The 21947-nt window shown below is 40.5% G+C and overlaps 1 protein-coding gene across 1 annotated transcript in view; it reads left to right on the top strand.

Moving 5' to 3' along the window:
• The window catches only part of alk (ALK receptor tyrosine kinase), a 797750-nt gene that overhangs the window by 318972 nt on the left and 456831 nt on the right, over positions 1–21947 (top strand). The window contains exon 3 of the mRNA XM_049464193.1: positions 16101–16256. Within this exon, the coding sequence (XP_049320150.1) occupies positions 16101–16256 (156 nt within the window). The remainder of the gene's footprint in view (positions 1–16100; positions 16257–21947) is intronic.

Here is a 21947-nt window from a genome sequence, read left to right as displayed (position 1 = left end):
TGACTCATGACTCATGACGTGGCTTTTATCCGTCCTTCCCTCCTCTCCTGTTTGACAGCGTTGCGTGGGCTCAATGGGCAGAGGAAGCATTCACCTTCACACATTCTGACCATTCCAGACGTCTGGCGGATTCATAAATAATCAGCCACTTCAAATATTTCACATATAACGGCAGAAAAAAAGCAAAAAAATAAACATATCATTACCTTACTCTGCAGTCTTTTACTTTACCTTTTACGAGACATGACAGTCCATTTCCAAAGGGGGGATTTTTGCTTGCTTGTTGTAAATGTTGGAATTTACAGTGCATTGATATAGATCGCAGCCACAGTGATAATAATAAATATGTACAGAATGAGTAGTATAAAAAGTTGCATGAACAAAACATCAACTTATGTATTAATTCTACCAGTCAGGTATTATAAGGAGCAGTAAAGCCACTCTGCTGAAGTGCAGCATTATAAGAATGAGTTTTTAGGAAAGTTTCTCCAGCACTAAGGCTGGGTGCAGCAGCATTAGCATTAGCCACTAACCGCTGCACTAGCTTTTTTGCCATTCAGAGGCGAGTATATTGGACTGTAGTGATAAAAAGTTGGACTTGCCGTGTTGAAACAAGCTACATGGACAAAAACGATAGCTGATAGCACCCTGGGTTACCGGAATACTCAGTTTACCAGGTTCCTCAGTCTAGCGCTATCAGGTGCTATTTATGACCTGCTAGTGCTGTGGTTAGCGGCTAATGCTAATGCTGCTGCACCCAGCCTTAGTGCTGGAGAAACGTAAAATAAAAGCTAAAAAATAGCTGTGAACAAAATTGAATAGGCTGTTGAGTTTTTTGAGGATTAGCATAGCTAGATACTTCTTTTAAGGTATGATTAGTGTCCACAGCAGTACAAGCCTTAGATGCGCCATAGTGCATCACAATGTACTTACACATGTGTAATAGTGTGTGTGATAAGTTGAGTATAAACTTATCCAACAGCTATTGTCTAGTATGTAATTAGGGCTGATTGAGTACACACACGTTGTTACACATGTGTAAGTACACTTGCTCTATTACATGTGTAAGTACACTCACCCTGGTACACATGTGTACTTACACAAGTCAAAATTAACCTTAATACACATGTGTAATTACATAACCTGTACCTCTGTAGTTAATCTGTAACAATGTGTACTTCATCAGTAGTTACACTGTAGTTACATGAATTGTTACCGTGTAACTACATAGTACTTAGGGACACTTATTATAAAGTGGGACCCATTGACCCACCTCTGTAATCGAAATAACCTAGTCAAGTCAATCTGGATGAGAGTATCAGCTAAATGCCATAAATGTAAAGTAATGGAATGGAATGGAATTTAATGGTAATTCTATGTGGGCATTAGCAGATTAAGGTGGATAGGCTCAATTTAAAAACAAAAATAGTGATAACGATAATAACGACAACTTTATTCAGTGTCAGCATTGCTTCTATGCAAATAAGTGGTCCAATTAGGTTTGGCTAGCTCTCCTAACAGAGCTGTGCGCTATCGTCTGGGGACAGCGACGCCATTCATATTCCGAACACCAACCGGCCACACCTGGCCATGTTTCTGCCGACCCCTGACACGCTGAAGCAACAAAGCGCTCAATCTCGGCTTCCCCCGTGATAAATGAGGCCGGGGTCACTTTGACATTACAGGCTCATTAACCCAAAGCGGTCTCTCTTTATAGGTCTTCACCGCCACCTACTCTCAAAAGATCAAACACGGCATCGGCAATGCAGGAACGATGATGTCTGCAGTAAATCAAGCGACGTTATTTATCACTGACGCAGATGTACTAGTTACATTTATATAATGTCCACACCATTCGGAATATCATTAATCAACAAATGGGCTGCTGTTTCTGCATCTGTTCCTCTGCAAGGTTTACAGTGATTTACAGTGAACATGATTACCGTCCTTGTTTCGTAATAGACGGCAGCCTATGTACGCGAAAGCGACAGCAGTCTTAGTCATTTAATCCCTCACAGATACTGTAGATTGGATTTTAAATTGCCTTACAGATATTTTTACAAGACACCTGTAAAAGAGCTAATTTGCCCAAGCCTGTGATGTCCTCTGGCTGTTACTTAGAGGAGCATGTTGTCAGTTCCCACCAGTGGGGCTTCCCTGGCATGGGTATTCCCACTCCAGCCTGGCCGCCCAACGCTTCTGTCAGATTTTTTTTATTTATTTCTTTTTTACAATCAAGTCCAATCCAAGACGAGCGTAAAGCGCAGGAGAAATCGTTTTTAAATTTGCAAATTTACAGCCTATAAAGGCTCCTAGCCACTGCAGTTTACAGCCCCCCCCCCCCCTCCCTTTGCTTTATTGCCGCAACCCTTATGTCGAGATCCCCACCAACCGCCAGCCGCCATAGTCTGGCGCGCATTAGTATTCATAGATACGGGTACTGTCTAATTGCCTGGCTGCTTGTTGCAGACGGTGATCAGGGAATGAGTTCAACCGAAGCCTCTGGGCACTGTAGCTCCAACCACTTTACTCTGAAAAACTCTGAAAAAAATAAAAAAATAAAAAATTGGGGGATAGCAGAGAGTTGGAGCCGTACCTGCTGGTCACAGAATTAGTCTAAAACATTCAGAGCCTGCCTTGCCCAAAACAAAATAATAAAATAAATAAATAAATAAAAAATGCCCATGTGTGAAGAGCAGCTGAACTTTTAGAGACTTGGACTAGGAGTGATGGAAGTGGAGAGTTGGAAGTGATGCTTGCACCAGTATTTGGTGCTGTTCCTGCTGTGCACACATTGGAATTGGGTCTAAGATGAATCCATGAAGGGTGTTTTTCGAGGAATGTAAGCCTAAAACCACTAAGAGCATGTTTGGGTATTTTCTGCTTTAATATTATTAAAACCCCCTCTAACACATTTTTATATGCACTGCCTGGCCAAAAAAAAATTATATTTTGTTAAACCGCCTTTAGTTTTGATTGCGGCACACATTCTCTGCGGCATTGTTTCGATAAGATTCTGCAGTGTCACAAGATTTATTTCAATCCAGTGTTGCATTGATTTTTTTTTTTTTTAACCAAGATCTTGCAGCATTGATGATGGTAGAGTCTGACCGCTGCCCAAATGTGTGAAAATGATGATCTCATGCTCCCTGAACCACTCTTTCACAATTCCAGCCCTGGCACGAATCCTGGCATTGTCTGTCATTGATGGAATAACCTGGTCTATATTCAGTATATTTGAGCACATACTGTTGCTGAACCTAGACCTGAGTAACTGCAGCATCAACCCCAGATCATTTTCTTACTTAAATCTAAGTAGCAACTTTTTTCTTGGGCAGGCAGTGCATATAAATATATATATTTCTTTGCATTCTTTGTTGTTAACTTCCTTTCACTTTGTTCTTCAATGGCCAAGACCCCACTGGACCACCACAGAGCAGGTATTATTTGGGCGATGGGTTGTGTTAGTAGTGTGTGTTGTTCTGGTGAGAGACACGGCAGTGCTGCTGGAGTTTTTAAACACTGTCTATTCACTGTCCACTGCTCTGCCTTGTAGATGGAAAGTTAAAGACAGAACTCATTCCCTAGTTCTTCATTGGTGATCACAGGCCCAACGAAAGCTTGCCGTAGGATGTTTTTGGCTGGATGTCTCTGGGTGGTGGACTATTCTTAGTCCAGCAGTGACACTGAGGTGTTTAAAAACTCCAGCAGCACTGCTGCTGTGTCTCATACAAGCACTAAATACACCTCTAACGCCTCATAAAACCAATATGTCAGTATAATCTCTGAAGTGCTGAAAATGACCCACTACCCAATAATATCTGCTCTTTGGTGAACCTAGGGTCATGGTTGACTATAGCCTGTAACTATGCAGTAGAACTACTCTACAAAGTGCTCAGTGAAGCTGATAAGATGGACAGTGAGTTTACATAGAAGCAAGGAGGTGTTGTTGATGCAATGGCTGATTGGTGTACGAAGTATTTAAAAGAAATAAACAGTACATTTTTTAAATGATCAAATAAATTGAGATTTTTACTCCACTCGCACCTCCACAGACACGAAGCTCACATGGGTTTCCAGATTGATGCAGAGTCCAAATCCAAGTCCAAAATGCCCATCTCTACTACACTTGTGATGATGGTACATTACCTACCTATGATTAGCAAACCTTTTTAACTCAGTAATTACCTGTTCAGCATAAAAAATAGCCATTTCACCCTCTTTCCATGGATGCAGAACACTACTTGCGAGCTGTTGTCTCTTCCTGACAACCCAGAGTGTGGAAATGGGAATGGTGGTGGGCAGGTTTGAATGAGACAACCTGCACATTTTACTATGATATACCACATAGTTCTAATAAGAACATAGTACTGATTGAAGCTCTGCATGTGTTCACACTATCTGAAGATCTTTAATGATCGTAAACATTTATGTTCTTATAATACTGCTGTATTACAGAAGAATCCAAGCAAGTAGTTCTATGTGGCCTTCAGTGGTGCATCCACATCCATATAGTAAAGACTGTGCAGTTGATGTTCGTAGTCCTACTAACTGTAGTCCTACTAATAAGTCTAAGTAGTTTGTTTCTTTTCTTCAGCTGGTTCTTCAGCTGGTTCAGCTGGTACCACTAATCAGCATTTAATGAAGTTGAGTCAGGTCTGGTTGAGTAAGCAAAGCTTTGAGATCTGCAGTCCTCTGGCCTTTGGCTAAGGCTGAGCAGTTTCTGGGGTCTGAGATAGAAGGGAAAATAGGGAAATTATTCATTTTTAATCAGAAGATTTATCTGCCTTTTGCTCTGGCCTTATCAGTGGAATCATTTATCTCAGCTGTCTGAAGCTGTGTTAAGTTTTTTTTATTTTAATTTTAATAGCATTTATTTATTTATTATATATATATTCCTGATTTTTCATTTTGCAAACTGAAAGCCTTTGATTTGAGCTGATTTCCACATTTGCTCTGTTCTTTCCGAACTGGTGATTAAGTTTGCTGAAATAATGGAATCAATTCCCCCTTTTTTATATAATCTTCACAAACACCTAAGCACAAAAACTCTGGATAAACCACCTCAAATGGATTTAAGGAGAGAGCACGGTACCGGTCCCAGCACCAATCTAAGAGACACCGCTGGTTAACGGAGTAATGTGACAGGAAATCCCAGTGAGTTGGTATAGGTCGATGGGAATTTGCCTGGCGTTCGTAAGCGCTTGCGTAGCCTAATAATGCGCACTGTTCCCGCTGAGTGATATCTAAAGGGATATTATTACACATTCTGCGCTATTAAGACGTTGAATAAATGAGGGGTGTAAATGAGGATAAATGGCCAATAAAGTCTCTGTCCTCAGCCATTTGGTAAGTCATCAATTCTCTCTCAGTTTGTCGGACTTCTGGGTACAGAGACTGCATGACGTATTTGGAACATGCCGTAACCGCTGTTGAGCCATTTCCCATTTCCGTATATGAAATGAACAGAAGGAATGGCTAAGCACTGTATAGGAGAAGTATAATACATATATAATACTTTGTGTTTAATGTGCAGAAAATACTAATATATGATATGATTAATGGTGTACAGTATATATCAAATATATTAACTAAAATTATAATCAATGCTGTAAAAATTAAGAGACCACTTCAGTTTCTAAATCAGTTTATCTAATTTTGCTATTTATAGGTTTATGTTTGAGTAAAATGAACATTGTTGTTTTATTTAGTAAACTATGGAACAACATTTCTCCCAAATTCCAAAGCAAAATATTGTCTTTTAGAGCATTTATTTGCAGGAATTTTGAGAAATGGCTGAAATAAAAAAAAAAGATGCAGAGCTTTCAGACCTCAAATAATGCAAAGAAAACAAGCCCATTTTCATATTCAAATTTTAAGAGTTCAGAAATCAATATTTGGTGGAATAACTATAAATATTTTGTTTTTAATCACAGTTTTCATGTATCTTGGCATGTTCTCCTCCACCAGTCTTACACACTGCTTTTGGATGACTTTATTCCACTCCTGTTGCAAAAATTCAAGCAGTTCAGCTTGTTGGTTTGATGGCTTGTGATCATCCATCTTCCTCTTGACTATATTCCAGAGGTTCTTAATTTGGTCAAATCAAAGAAACTCATCATTTTTAAGTAGTCATTTTTTTTTCCAGAGCTGTACATTGGGTAGAACCTATATCTTTGCATTTAGAACAGATTAATAGCTTAATACTTCATAGCATCAAGTTTCATCAAGATTCAGGTCTGTATTCACAGGATTGAGTCACACAATTCCTTTAGATTTTCCAGAAATATCCAACATCCCTTTTTTTCTACAACTTTGCTACCACATCCAAAAGGTGATTGATGCCAGATTTAGGTGCATTCATATCTGGGAAGATTCAGATTCAATGACTGGGGAGGCCACTGAACAATAATGAATAATGAACGTTCTCTCTTGTTTGAAACCACTTTTGCTTTAGGACTTGATTATGACATTATTATGCTGGGAGTTGTCAACAGAATATGGTTCAATTAGTTGTGGTTATTAATTGGTTTTAATTGGAAATACAAATTAATCAAACCATTAAACCACCAATTCACCAGTCTGAACAGTTAAAATGGTGCAGGTCCATGGATTTGTTACTGTTGGCACAACATGTTTGTGTGATTTAGCAGAGGAAGTATTCCTATCAAATTGGTATTGGTGTTATTGGTATTATTGGTATTGGTCCACTAGATTTGGAACACTGCTGTGAGGATTTGATTGCTCTCAATTTCAAGTGCATTAGTGAGTCAGAATGTTGAATGATTATCATCTCGTCTCATTCATCACTAACTCCACAACTCAAATTCCCATCCAGAAGTATTGGATGGAGAACCATCATTCCAGAGAACACAGCTATACAGCATGCCCGCGGTTAGGTGAAGCAAATTAGCTAATGAAGACTGATGGTGACGGTGGTGTCATTTGTGTACCAGTAAGATGTCATAGATGTCGTAGATCATGATGAATGGCATCTGTCTAGAAATGTCCATGTGAACCAACAAACAACCAAACAGGAAATAAAGTACTAGAGACCAAAACTTGAGTAACAGTACAAATACGCTTTTAAAAAAATGACTTGAGGGGAAGTTGAAGTGTTTATTAAGCTCCACACTTACTTAGAAGTACTAAGTAGTTTGTTGAAAAGTGCAGTGCTGAAGTAGTGAACGTAAAAGTACAGTACTGATGTAAGAACATCAAAGGGCTTAAGATACATCAAGCCAGGACCAAGTGTGGAGAAGAGGCAAATCCGTTGCAGCGCAGGGTGGCAACACCGCGTCAGACGCAGGAGTTCCCCAGACAGGAAGCACCCCAAAGTGCTGGGGATCTCTTGGCAACGGTTTCACCCCAGAACCATACAATGGTCCAATCTGATGCCTCCCGACAACCCCAACCTGTGAAAGAAAGGGTGAAATGGCCCAGAATGAGCAGCAACAAGGAGTGGCAGCAGCTGGACAAAGATCTGGATAAGATCCTCGAAGTTGCTTTGGCCGGTACAGTAGAGCGGAAAATCGAGACAATGGCAGCAATAACATATAACATGGCCAGGGAGCGGTTTGGGATCGAGGACAGGAAGACCATCAGCCCAAAGGAGATGCAGCTCAATCGGAGAGAAAAGGAGATAAAGAGCTTGAGGAAAGAGTTAAACATCCTCTCCAGGAGGTTTAGGAGTGCTGCACAAGAAGAAAAAGAGGGGATCAAAGACCTTACATCTGGACTCCGAGACCGGCTGCGCAGGCTGAGGAAGGCGGAGCAGACACGGAAACATAGGAAGGAGAGAGAAGTCAAGAGGTCTCAGTTCATCAAAGACCCCTACAGGTTTACCAAGACTCTGTTAGGGGAAGCTAGATCAGGAGCATTGAGCAGCTCCAAAGAGGAGGTTGAGGAAGTCCTTAGATCCCCCTGCAAAACATCTGGAGATTAGAGAGCCAACCTGGAAGGAAGTATCAGAGGTGGTGAAGAAGGCAAGGACAGCATCAGCCCCTGGACCGAGTGGCCTGCCCTATAAAATCTATAAGAAATGCCCACTTTTGCTACGTAGACTATGGAAGCTTCTCCGGAAAGTGTGGGCAAAAGGCAACATACCAGCATCCTGGAGGATTGCAGAGGGCTGTTTTGTGCCGAAAGAGAAGGGATCTTCCGATGTCAGCCAGTTTCGTACCATCTCCCTTTTGAGTGTGGAAGCTAAGATCTTCTTCTCAGTCTTAGCAAGGCGGATGACAACCTACATGATAGAGAACAGCTATGTAGACACCTCAATCCAGAAGGGTGGGATACCAGAATTCTCTGGGTGTATGGAGCACACCACTATTCTCAGCCATTTAATCCAGGAAGCAAAGAGGAATAAGGGAAACCTGACTGTTGTTTGGCTGGACCTCGCTAATGCGTATGGGTCTATGCCACATAGCCTCATCAATAAGGCAATGGATCACTACCACATCCCGGATAAAATCAGGCACATGATCAGCAGTTATCTGGGGTCATTCAAGATGCGGTTCCGGACCACACATTTTACCACCGCATGGCAAGCACTGGAGAAGGGGATTGTAACAGGATGTACAGTCTCCCCCATCCTGTTCATCATGGGGATGAATCTCCTTATTACAGCAGCAGCAGCAGAGGCCAAGGGACCAGTGACAGCAGCAGGGGCCAGGCAACCCCCACTGAGAGGATTCATGGATGACCTTACAATAACAACAGATACTCATGTGCAGGCAAGGTGGATTCTGAAAACACTTGGTGCTGTGGCATCGTGGGCTAGGATGACCTTCAAGCCCAGGAAGTCGCGGAGTATGGTTATAAGGAGGGGGAGATTGACTAATGCAGTCAGACTCCAGATCCAAGGTGAAGAGATCCCAACAATCCAAGAGAATCCTATCAAATGCCTGGGAAAGTGGTATGATGACACCCTCAGTGATAGGAATAACATCTCTAGCACTGAAAAACAGGCAGATGAGTGGCTGAGGAGGATTGAGGTGTCGGGGCTACCAGGCAAATTTAAGTCTTGGATTTACCAGCATGGGCTTCTACCAAGGCTGATGTGGTTACTTACAGTCTATGAGATTCCAATGACTATTGTGGAGGGCGTGGAGAAAAGAGTGAATAAACATCTGAGGCGGTGGCTCGGTATCCCACCCAGTTTTACAGCAGTGGGGCTGTATATCCGGTCAGGGCAGCTTCAACTTCCACTTTCATCTGTGGTAGAGGAGTTTAAGGTGGCCAAGTGCAGAGTGGCAATGATCCTCCGAGACTCTAGAGATGAGCAAGTCCGAAATGCCGGGGTCACAACAAGAGCAGGCCGTAAGTGGGCAGCAGATGCTGCAATCAGGCAGGCTGAAAGTTCTTTGGAGCTAAGGGACATCATTGGCAATGTCTGCACAGGGCGGCAGGGATTAGGAACTTCCCGGTTCATCCAGTGGGGGAAGGCAAGTGTGCAGCAGAGGAGAGAGCTGGTCCAGGATGAAGTGCGTCGTCAAGTAGAGGAGACACGGAAGGCGAAAGCTGTCGAACTAGCAACCCAGGGAACATGGACCAAATGGGACCTGCCTAAAAGGAGAGTCTCATGGACTGAACTCTGGAGGCTGGAGCCATTCCGCATAAGTTTCCTCTTGAGGTCTGTTTACGACACACTTCCATCACCAGTGAACCTTGCTAGGTGGGGACTGAGGGTGGATCCATTATGCAAGCTGTGCGGGAAGACGGGCACGCTCTCCCATATCTTGGCTGGGTGTCAAACAGCTCTGACACAGGGGAGATATAGGTGGCGGCATGACCAGGTCCTCAGAGTGATCGCAGACATCTTGGAGCAGGCTAGGTAAAAACCACAAACACACAAGCCACAAGCACCAAAATTGCAGTTCATCAGGGCAGGGGAGCAGTCATTTTCTTCAAGGAAGACTAGACCCAACATTCTTCAAGGAACACGAGGATGGGAGATGGAAGTTGTCCTGGGACGAAAGCTGACTTTCCCATCCATTGTGCAGACCACTCTGAGGCCTGATATAGTCATCTGGTCAGAGCAAGCAATGAAGATCATCCTTGTGGAATTAACTGTCCCCTGGGAAGAAGGCTGTGATGAGGCTCATGAGAGAAAGAGGTCAAAATATCAAGAACTTGTCATGGAGTGTAGAGAGAAAGGGTGGCAAGCATGGTTGTTTCCAGTGGAGGTGGGGTGTAGAGGGTTCCCGGCACAGTCTGTATGGTCACTTCTCACGTCACTTGGCATATCAGGCAAGGAACGTAAAATAGCTATACGCAGGATTGGGGAGGCAGCAGAAAGAGCCTCTTGTTGGCTTTGGTTTAAAAGGGAGGAGGGGGGCTGGAAGCCTGGAGCTGGAGGGCAGTGACCTGGCCACCACTGCTGACCCGCCAACTGGAGGGTGTAGCGGTTAAGGGTCGAAACATCCAAAGAAGGTTGGGCACCGTCTGACGACACCAGCTTCAGGCTGAAAGCCACAGTTGTTCTAAAGAGCGACTGTATAATTAGCATCGGTTGATGTATTAAGCAAGTGTTATTAGTGTAGTTATTACAGAAAGCAGAGGAAAGTTGGGATGCTCTGTATTTGTACAGTCATATGAAAAAGTTTAGGCACCCCAATAATCTTAATCATTTTTAGTTCTAAATATTTGGGTGTTTGCAACAGCCATTTCAGTTTGATATATCTAATAACTGATGGACACAGTAATATTTCAGGATTGAAATGAGCTTTATTGTACTAACAGAAAATGTGCAATATGCATTAAACCAAAAATTGACCGGTGCAAAAGTATGGGCACCCTTATCATTTTATTGATTTGAATACTCCTAACTACTTTTTACTGACTTACTGAAGCACAAAATTGGTTTGGTAACCTCATTGAGCTTTGAACTTCATAGCCTTGTGTATCCAATCATGAGAAAAGGTATTTATGGTGGCCAATAGCAAGTTGTTCTCCTATTGGAATCTCCTCTGAAGAGTGGCATCATGGGCTCATCAAAACAACTCTCAAATGATCTAAAAACAAAGATTGTTCAACATAGTTGTTCAGGGGGAGGATACAAAAAGTTGTCTCAGAGATTTAACCTGTCAGTTTCCACTGTGAGGAACGTAGTAAGGAAATGGAAGACCACAGGGACAGATCTTGTTAAGCCCAGAAGTGGCAGGCCAAGAAAAATATCAGGAAGGCAGAGAAGAAGAATGGTGAGAACAGTCAAGGACAATCCACAGACCACCTCCAAAGAGCTGCAGCATCATCTTGCTGCAGATGGTGTCACTGTGCATCGGTCAACAATACAGCGCACTTTGAACAAGGAGAAGCCGTATGGGAGAGTGATGCGAAAGAAGCCATTTCTGTAAGCACGCCACAAACAGAGTTGCCTGAGGTATGCAAAAGTAAAAGCACACGGCAGGCGACTCTGTTTGTGGCGTTCTTGCAGAAATGGCTTCTTTCGCATCACTCTCCCATACAGCTTCTCCTTGCGCAAAGTGCATTTTAGAACTAAAAATTATTAAGATTAATAGGGGTGCCCAAACTTTTTCATATGACTGTACTTAATCATAGACATATGCATTCTAAATAGGGGTACCTATCTCTGTTTTTGGAAGCATTAGCAACACAACCCAACTCACAAGGTCACTGCATCATTTTTGTCTGCAAAAAAACTATCAATGATTAGCTGTAAATCCCACTAGCTCTGGGAATAGTGCCCTCTCATTCTAACATATGCCTTTTATTTTGGTATTTGAATGGATTGCACTGTCATTACATCCTTGAAAATGACCTGTGACGACAGGAAGCTCCCTTGTGTTGTTTTAGGACCATTATCTCCCTTTTTTTCCGTCTCCTTTCTCTTGGAAATGACAAAGTCTTTCAATCACAGCTGCTTCATTTGCAGTCAGTAAGTAGAGGGACTGGTCTTAAATGGGTTTTAAAAGCAGACTCGTCATCCAGTAGTGTTTGGTCATGCAAGATTAAAAAAGTGCTCGATGCGGTGGATGTTTCAAGAGCAGCTCATTAGGCAGAGAGCTTGTCTTTTTTTAATATGACCTAGATCAATTCAAGGGATGTCGGCTGATATGCCTATAGACAGTTAACCCTTAGAACCCTACGGACGGATTTTCCCTCCAAAATCACACCTTTGTGTTTTCTTAGCTTAATAACTCAAGAATCCCTTCACACATAAACATAATCCATATATGGTTAGAAAGGGCGGAGCTTACTCTTTCTAAAAATAGTGATAACATCCCAGTGTGGTAAAGCTAAATCTACACGAAACCCATTGAGAGAAAAACACCTAAAAAGTAAGATCTTCTTCCCCAACCGATATTATTTACCTTTAGTGCTTCAAACATATTTATATGATGTTTCAAACCAAAAAAATAATATCAGTAAAAATCAGACTCAAAAGTGTCCACAGAAAAAGTGTGAAACTACCTGTGCTTAACTCAAACTAAAGCTAGGTATGGTTGCGCACTACTTTACATAGTTTTTATTTTACTTTATTTTTTATTTTTACTAAGTAGTTATTTTGCACTAAACATTTTTTTTATATTTATTTAGACAAAAAATAGTTTTCTTTGTGTGTCCTGATACTGAAAATACTGAAAGGCATAGGCTGCTCTGAGTGTCAGTTTTTTAGTAATCTACATATATCCTAGAGGTGTGATTATCAAGATAATAAAATAACAGCCTGATGCTGTTTCTCCATGTATTTTGTCAAAGTAATAATTAATAATCCATGTAATGAACTCAATATCATCAATATTCTTATGCTTTTAACTCATAAACACTCTAGTCTAACCATTTTTGAAAATATATCTTAGGTGTGAATATATTTAAAGTTTATACATTCAAAAATAAGTAAAAGTTCCAGGAAAATATAACAATTCTGCTTCGATTTACATTTTAAATGATTATATTTTTAAGAAGCCGTATGACTTCTAGAGTAAAAGAGCTCAGGGCATGTGACTGTCTCATATAATTACTGTGTTATAAGACCTGAAAGAGAAACTGACAAAAAAAAACAGCCTAGAGTTCAAAGGGTTAAGGCAGAGACAAAGAGTCTGAGACAAAAGACGAGCTAGAAACGTCATAAGCTCTTCAGATATCTGTCCATGCATAAACACACAGTGTCTCTTCATCCCGAGGACGGCGAAGACTAATGCACCTCCAAACTTTCCGTGTTTTAACGCGAGTTCTTACCTGCTTTGACCTCTGCAGGGGGTTTCTGGCTTCACTCGAGTGCTTTAATGCCCTACTTATGCAGCGGGAAGGATGAATGCAAAGCTCTATAAACTCCTCAGCGCTGGCAAATAATTGATGAAGCAAGAAAAATGTACTACCCTGCACACTTACTGAGTGAAGAATAATTACACCATGCACACAACACACACACACACACTGCCACACTGCCACATTGCCGCACACACACACTTTACAAGGCAGTAACAGAAACGAACACACATCCGTACGCCACCTGGGGTTTCAACCCACAATCCTCTGATAAACAGCTGAATCCCACTGGCACTTTTAACACTCCGCTGAATACGGCAGAGAAATGTGTGGCAGGAATGTAACACAGGGAGCGTGCGAGCCATTTCAAAGAAACCAGTCAGAGACACAAAACCACAGGAGGAGAACGACTAGTCCTATCAGTGCAGTTAGAGCAGAGGAGAAATTAAGTGCGGGCGCGGGGCACAGCGGGCACAGCGGGCGCCGCCGAAAAGGTTTCGTTTCACTGTAAATAATTATCGCACCACCAGCAGCAGTAAAGTATTTAATAACTAATGCATAATGAAATCTTTGTCAAAACTCACTTTTCTAACACAATTATTAAGTATTAAACTTGTACTAAAAATGTTAGAGACTCAAATCGCTGTCAGAGAATGCTGACAACTTTTATGGAGATGCGGATTTCATTTTCCAGCAGGACTATTAAATAAGACCAATTGGTCTTATAAAATATTCAAATTTCCTGAGGTACTGATTTTCGAGTTTCTATTGGCCCTAAGACATAATCGTCAACAATAAAAGATACAAACACTTAAAACACTGTAGACCACTGAAATAAAGTACATTTTCAATTATATTCTATTTCTTTAGATGCACCTGTACTACTACCGCTACTGAAGCTACCAGTAAAGCAGCTTCTAATATTGGTGGGCGTTGAGTGACATTGGGTGCCAGACGGCGAAGACATTCAGTTTCTGAAGTTGTGCGAGTATATAAGTATTTAACGCTTCTCAATCCACACAGTGTCAAAAAATGATTCGTGTAAAATAATAGTCATAGAAGCCATTGGACATCTCAGTGTGGCAATGTGGTAATGATTGTGCTTGGCAGCATCTCTAGAATGGCTAGAGGGAGTGACTCTGGGTATAAACCACATCCGCATTCAGTGCAGGAGACCCGAAACACACATCTCCTGCAGGTTAAAGCAGCACTAGGCATGATATATTTGTCAATTTCTTGAATTTCTACCAAAAATATAAAACATAAATGTAAAGGAAGATGACTGCCAAAGAGTTCACTACTTAAGCCAACAGTAGAGCAAACTTGTGGAATGTTAGTGTTTACTCTTCTTCTTCTTCTTCTTCTTCTTCTTCTTCTTCTTCTTCTTTGTCTTCTCTATCTTCTTATAAAAATGCATCAAAAATAAATAAATAAATAAAATAAACATATTTTTGGTTTCTGTAGAGAACAACATCTAATCTGTTCTCCTTTTATAGTCTTTTCTTGAGCCATTGCCGCTGCTTTCCTCCATTATCCATACATATCCATATATTTTTAAAAGAAGAGATTTTCCCTACCTTCATTTTTAATACATTTTTCTTAATCCACACAGAGACAAAGACACTTTCATGAACAGCCATGTACAGGGGTTGGACAATGAAACTGAAACACCTGTCATTTTAGTGTGGGAGGGTTCATGGCTAAATTGGAGCAGCCTGGTGACCAATCTCCATTAATTGCACATTGCACCAGTAAGAGCAGAGTGTGAAGGTTCAATATTGCAATGCACACAACATTATGGGTGACATACCAGAGTATAAAAGAGGACAAATTGTTGGTGCACGTCTTGCTGGCGCATCTGTGACCAAGACAGCAAGTTTTTTGTGATGTATCAAGAGCCACGGTATCCAGGGTAATGTCAGCATACCACCAAGAAGGACCAACCACATCCAACAGGATTAACTGTGGACGCTGTAAGAGGAAGCTGTCTGAAAGGGATGTTCGGGTGCTAACCCGGATTGTATCCAAAAATCATAAAACCACGACTGCCCAAATCGGGATAATAAATTATTGTGGTCTAAAAGCAGGTGTTTCAGTTTCATTGTCCAACCCCTGTACCTCATGATGACATGAATATTCCACTAAGTAGGATGTAAAGAGGTATTTGAGGTGTGGTAAGTAATCAAACTCAACAAAAAAAAAGAACATATACTGATATGTAGCTTTTGTTTTCCATCAGGGCCCATTTTAGCACCCTTGTCTTCAAGTACTTCTTAACAATTCCAATAAATATGAGGCTTCTGTATGAAATACAGTACAGAATAGCTAGCAAATATCTAGCAGGCTGAAAGAATAGTGTTTCATTTCTTCTGCAACACTGAGTGAAAACACATTTTGGGAGTGAATGGAGTGGAATGTGTTTGATTCTGTGATTCGCTCTGCACTGCCGTCCAAAAGTACTTCCTATTATCCCTTGCATTCCTTCCCAATGTCAAGCATGTAAAATAGAAATGAACTGAGTTAGCTTTTGTCGTGTTGGTGAAGTTAATCCTGGTGGAGTGTCCTTCACAACTGGTTGCTTCAACAATACAGATCTACAGAAATAAAGTCTGTCCCGAAAGAGGAGTTTTTATTATTTCACGTTTCTCGGCGTGGTAGACTGGATTCAGGCCGTGATGGAACTTGGAAGTGGAGACTGCTCAAATATTCAACAGCTCTGGCATTGTCTAGCACTAATAAATAATGGATTTCAGCTAATTTCAGGCTTTTACCTCTTGTCTGTCATTCGGTATTAGCTTGAGTCCTTGGGAATGCTCCTCACTGTCTACTGTCTGTCTTTTTTATTTATTTATTTATTTTTTTGTCAGGTTTGGATTGCTCTTCTAAAGGAAAGTCCTGTGGCCTCGGCTCAGAAGGTTACCACCCAGAGTTTGCATGGAGTATAACATCAGCAGAGGACTCCTGGGCAGAAGATCATGGAGGAATGGAGACCACGGGAGGAAGTTCTCAAGGCTGGGAAGAAGGTAGGAAGGCAGAGATAAACATTTATTACAACTTTTGCTGGTCTTTTTTTTTTTTATTCTTCTCTTCATGCGATTTACACCAGTGGTGTGCAGTGAAGCCCTACAGGGGTTGGACCATGAAACTGAAACACCTGTCATTTTAGTGTGGGAGGGTTCATGGCTAAATTGGAGCAGCCTGGTGGCCAATCTTCATTAATCGCACATTGCACCAGTAAGACCGTAAAGAGTGTGAAGGTTCAATTAGCAGGGTAAGAGCACAGTTTTGCTCAAAATATTACAATGCACACAACATTATGGGTGACACACCAGAGTTCAAAAGAGGACAAATTGTTGGTGCATGTCTTGCTGAAACATCTGTGATCAAGACAGTAAGTCTTTGTGATGTATCAAGAGCCACAGTATCCAGGGTAATCTCAGCATACCACCAAGAAGGACCAACCACATCCAACAGGATTAACTGTGGACGCTGTAAGAGGAAGCTGTCTGAAAGGGATGTTCGGGTGCTAACCCGGATTGTATCCAAAAAACATAAAACCACGGCTGATCAAATCACGGCAGAATTCAATGTGCACCTCAACTCTCCTGTTTCCACCAGAACTGTCCGTCGGGACAATACATTATTGTGGTTGAAACCAGGAGTTTCAGTTTCATCGTCCAACCCCTGTATATAATAGTTATTGTAAGTGTAAGCATTTATTTTATAAATTAACCCAAATAAAAAAGCAACTAATTCCAAGTATTAGTCGCATTGTGTTTTTCAGTTGCTATAGGATTATCTTATCTGATTGACAGCAGTTTTAACCAATCAAAAAAAAAGCTTTTTAAAATGGCTTCTGCCCCCTATGTGTGCCTGCGTGGCCATTCTACAGATTTTTTGAAGGGTGTAGTAATGAGGCTTTTAGCAAAGTCGAAGAACAGATCAGTCTAACCAATCAGATTCATGATTTTCAGTACGGGGGCGGGGCCATGGCTGTCTAACCCCTTCTCAGCAGCGCTCTGATGAAGGGGCTACGCATTGGTTAGTCGTAAAACGGAGCGCATGCTGAATTAGTTAAATAGTTAACTATCTAACTATCATGGAATTGCGACTGCAAATGAAACATGTGATATTGTGTCACATCATATTAAAAAGCCTTTTTAAAGGCTGCCCTTCAACGTGAACCTAATTCAAAATAAAAGGCCACCTGACTGGTGTGTTTTTTTGTGTACTTAATGTTGTGGCTGCCCTGGCGTACTGTATACAGGCATACAAATGAGTGATCTTTGTTGAACGGCTGTACTTGTAGGGAAATTAAGCACTGATTGTTGTGGTTTATTGTATACTTTTGTTGTTTGTAGTTGTATTTGTGGGCTGTTGGTGTGTATTAAGTCCATATAACTAAGTCAAGACAGAGAATATATAATTATTGTAATATTTGTCTAAGTGTCGGTCGGCCTTGGTGAGGGTGGCTTGGTTGCAGAAGGGGTACCCACTATATTAAAGGCACACTAGGTAAGATTTCCTTGATTATTGAACTTTTTAAAGAAGTAAAATTACAGCTTTAAACTTACAGCAGTGCTCCATTGAGGTGTAATAGGAGGAATAGCGGTGCTCTTGTGTCTGTGCTCAAACCAGACTCTGTAAGTTTTCCTAGGTGGCCACGACCAACGCTCGCGAGAACTGCGCTTCTTTTGAGAACTGCGACCTGCTTTCCAGAACTGCGACCTGCTTTCCGACCTGTATGTAGTTCCAACAGTTCTACAAGGACTACAAAAACCCGCTATTTGGAGTTGGTTCATTCTTTACAGAAGCTAGTAGTGACGGGCACAGCAGCTCTTTTAGATGAACTGAATGATTAGAATCACTAAAAATTCACTAAAAAGATTAGTTCAAAAGATTCATTAATTTGAACTAATTTTTTGTGCTGTTCGTATGTGCTGTGCAGGAGAAGATCCAGTGAGTTCAGATAAAACCAGATAAAGACAGATTATAAGTAAATCAGTGGGTATTTCTGTTTTGTAAGGAGCTTAAAATGTTAATAAGAGAGTTAAAAAGTTATTAAAACATCCAGAGTGTAAATATGTGATGGATAATTTGAGTTAACGTGTTTGTTTTAACTGCTAAAGCTGTAGGCTAACAGGCAGAAGCTAGCAGCGATTAGCCTTTCGTGTGCTTTTTACTTTCTGATGGAAAAAGTAGCTTACTAGCAGGTGGGTTTTCTACTATTTATGTAGTCTACAGTCTACTGTATATATGTTAAAAAAAAAAATAAATATATATATATATATATATATATATATATAATTCACACCAACTGATGCACACCAACCATAGTTGTTCCCATGTTGCAAGAGAATTGCATCCAAGATGAATGCCTTTCACCAGTAGACAAAAGATTAGAACGGCTTGGTTTCATCTCATCTCATCTCAACACATCAAGGAAGACGTTATCAGAAGCTAGATAAGGGTTTATTGAGGTGCACTAGGACATCAGCGTAATGGAGGCGGCGTGTGTGCGCGGCGTGCAGCATCTGTGAGAGATATGTATGTTAACAAAGTCTCATTATACAGTCAGGTTGCGGAGAAGGTTTGGGAATTACATGCTCTTCAGGCACTGCTCAAGCACTTCAAAGGAAAATGGAGCAATTCCTCTCGGCTTTCAATCCAGTCACCTCTCGCTGTTTCCCTCGCAGCTCTCTCTTGTTGTCCTTGCACATGCAGCGGCGGGGGGAAGAAATCAGGGAACGTTGCGAAATAGTCATATTCATCAAGATTATAAACATCGGGAATACATCACAGGATGGATCACGCAAAACAAGACCTTTATCTCAAAGCGGAACCGGTCTGGTCGCTGGCCTACTGCGGATTTTCTCTGGAAACAGATCTAAATGCTTAATTCTCCTCCTGTTATGCTGTGGATCAGACTTACCAGTTTCTAACCAATGCATAAATACAGGAAGAAATTCCTCAGATTTCGCCAAAAATCCAAATTAAGTAGAATATTTATTTGTAGAAAATGAGAAATGGCTGAAATAACAAAAAAAGATGCAAAGCTTTCAGACCTCAATTAATGCAAAGAAAACAAGTTCATACTCATAAAGTTTTCATTCATAAAGAGTTCGGAAATCAACATTTGGTGGAATAACCCTGGTTTTTAATCTCAGTTTTCATGCATCTTGGCATGTTCTCCTCCACCAGTCTTACACACTGCTTTTGGATAACTTTATGCCTTTACTCCTGGTGCAAAAATTCAAGCAGTTCAGCTTGGTTTGATGGCTTGTGATCATCCATCCTCCTCTTGATTATATTCCAGAGGCTTTCAATTTGGTAAATATATATATATATATATATATATATATATAAATTAAGCAATTCTACATTAAAATGCTTTACACATGCTTGCTTCACCTAAATTGCAAGCAATATAAACAGCTTACATGGTTATTATTTGCCCTTTACCTTTCTTATGTTACATTTCTTTCAAAAAGTGCTACACTTTTTTTTTATTAGTTTTTTAATAAAATGTAAAAGAAAATGAATTAAACTCAAGATATGAGTAGAAAATGTGTTTAGTTTCAAATTTACAAATGAAGCAATGTTTATTAGCCCTTGGCCAAACATACTGTATGTAATATAAGGGGGGGGGGGGTACAATGTGTGTTTATCGAAAATGTGTTTTGATATATGTTTTTCACAAAAAATGAGCCAATGCCAATGAGTTTGAGTTAGAAAAAAAGATTTTTTTAGTATCATTTGATGAAAAATGAAAACGGGTCCCACAGACCCGAACACCACACAAGGGTTAAACGTGGGTTAGTTTGACCTGGATACATTACTGCTGTTCCTCACAGTTGATCGTAACAGGAGGGTTAATATACTGAGTGTAACTCGTGAAAAAAAGATAAAAGATAAAATAGCAGGCAGGTTTGCTTTCGAGTTTCAGAGTTTCCTCTTTCCAGCCGCTGAATATTCATATCAGCTTTAAAGGCCACTGTATTAACCTTATAGGAGGAGATTAGTCACACATAAGCGCAACATTGATTTACCTTAGGAGAGATAAAATAGTTTGGGTTTTTTCTTTCTTTTAAGGTTACACAGCTTTATCTGGATGAAGACAGCCCGGCCAGGAAATCCGTCAGCAGTGTGCAAAAGCGTTTAAACACACCCTAGAGCGTCGGAAATTAAAATATATGCGCGCGCTACCCCGCCCCGCCGCTGCACGGGTTGCTATGCGGTGAGACGGCGGTGAAAGACTCCAGCGTCCAGCGTTTATACACCAGGGGAAATGGAAGATGAGAAGTTTGATGAATGTGAAGCGCGGAAATGCCAGGGCTATTTACCTTTTCTTTATGCCGGCGTGCCTCCTGTCTCTGGGGACGTGTCGGCGTGTGGCTGTCACTGGATGAGGGCTGAGGGAGGAGGGACCAGATCAGTGGGATGTGATTGACTGTGGCAGGGCTACTCTGCCTGGGGAGCGCTGGTCCAGGGAAGGGGGCGTGCCGGGGTTTACTGGCAGTACAGCTGGGGGATTGTAATTCGCTCATAGCTCTCCCTGTTACCTGTTTAAATCTTAATTATTCATCAGTTTCAGGATATTTCCATAAGAAAACATGCTGTATGTAAATATTGTAACTATATCCTCCTTTTCCTGGACATGTCCTCTTTTTGGAATGTGGAAAAATGGTAAAATGTCCAGAATTTAGCATATTTAGTGTATCCCCAGTGTCTCTTGCATGTCCCGTGGGTCTCTTCAGTGTTCTCTTTTTTGAGAACCAAAACATGGCTACCCTATAAAATTATACCCTATAGTTGTGGCATCATGGCATCATATGAAAGGTTTTATATACATTTCTCATCCAAATTCCTTCTAACTTCAAACAGTTTTGGAGTTTTTGTCAATAAATAACCAAACAAATAATCAATTTCTGCAATTCTAAGAAAAATAATTGTAATTTTGTGGTTTTACAGTAAGTCTACATAAAAACATTACCATTAATTCAGCCTTTGTTATAATTATCGCATCCCAAAAAGAGGACATGGGAAATATTATTATTATTATTATTATTATTATTATTATTATTATATTATTTATTATTATTATTATTATTATTATTATTATTATTATTATTAGTAGTAGTAGTAGTAGTAGTAGTAGTAGTAGTATATTATTATATTATAAATTATAATAATAAATTAGGCTTAGGTGTATCTAAGATTTCTTGACTGTGTAAAATGTCCAAAATTTTGCATTATGTGTCTCCAGTGTCTCCCACATATCTCTACAGTTTCCTCTTTTTTGAAAACCAAAACATGGCTACCCTGTAAAATACATGTATTACATATTTTAATTGTATGACATCATAAGAAAGGTTTTACTATATATGTTTCTCATTCAAATCCCGGTCCCACTTTATAATAAGTGTCCCTAAGTACTATGTAGTTACACGGTAACAATTCATGTAACTACAGTGTAACTACTGATGAAGTACACATTGTTACAGATTAACTACAGAGGTATAGGTTATGTAATTACACACGTGTATTAAGGTTAATTTTGACTTGTGTAAGTACACATGTGTACCAGGGTGAGTGTACTTACACAAGTGATAGAGGAAGTGTACTTACACATGTGTAACAATATGTGTGTACTTACACATGTGTAATAGTGTGTGTTTGTGTGTGTGTGTGTGTGTGATAAGTTGAGTATAAAC

This window comes from Astyanax mexicanus, chromosome 14 (genome assembly GCF_023375975.1).
Source record: "Astyanax mexicanus isolate ESR-SI-001 chromosome 14, AstMex3_surface, whole genome shotgun sequence".
Lineage (NCBI taxonomy): Eukaryota > Metazoa > Chordata > Actinopteri > Characiformes > Acestrorhamphidae > Astyanax > Astyanax mexicanus.
Note: the sequence above shows the minus strand (reverse complement) of the source record. Positions and strands in the feature narration are given on the sequence as shown.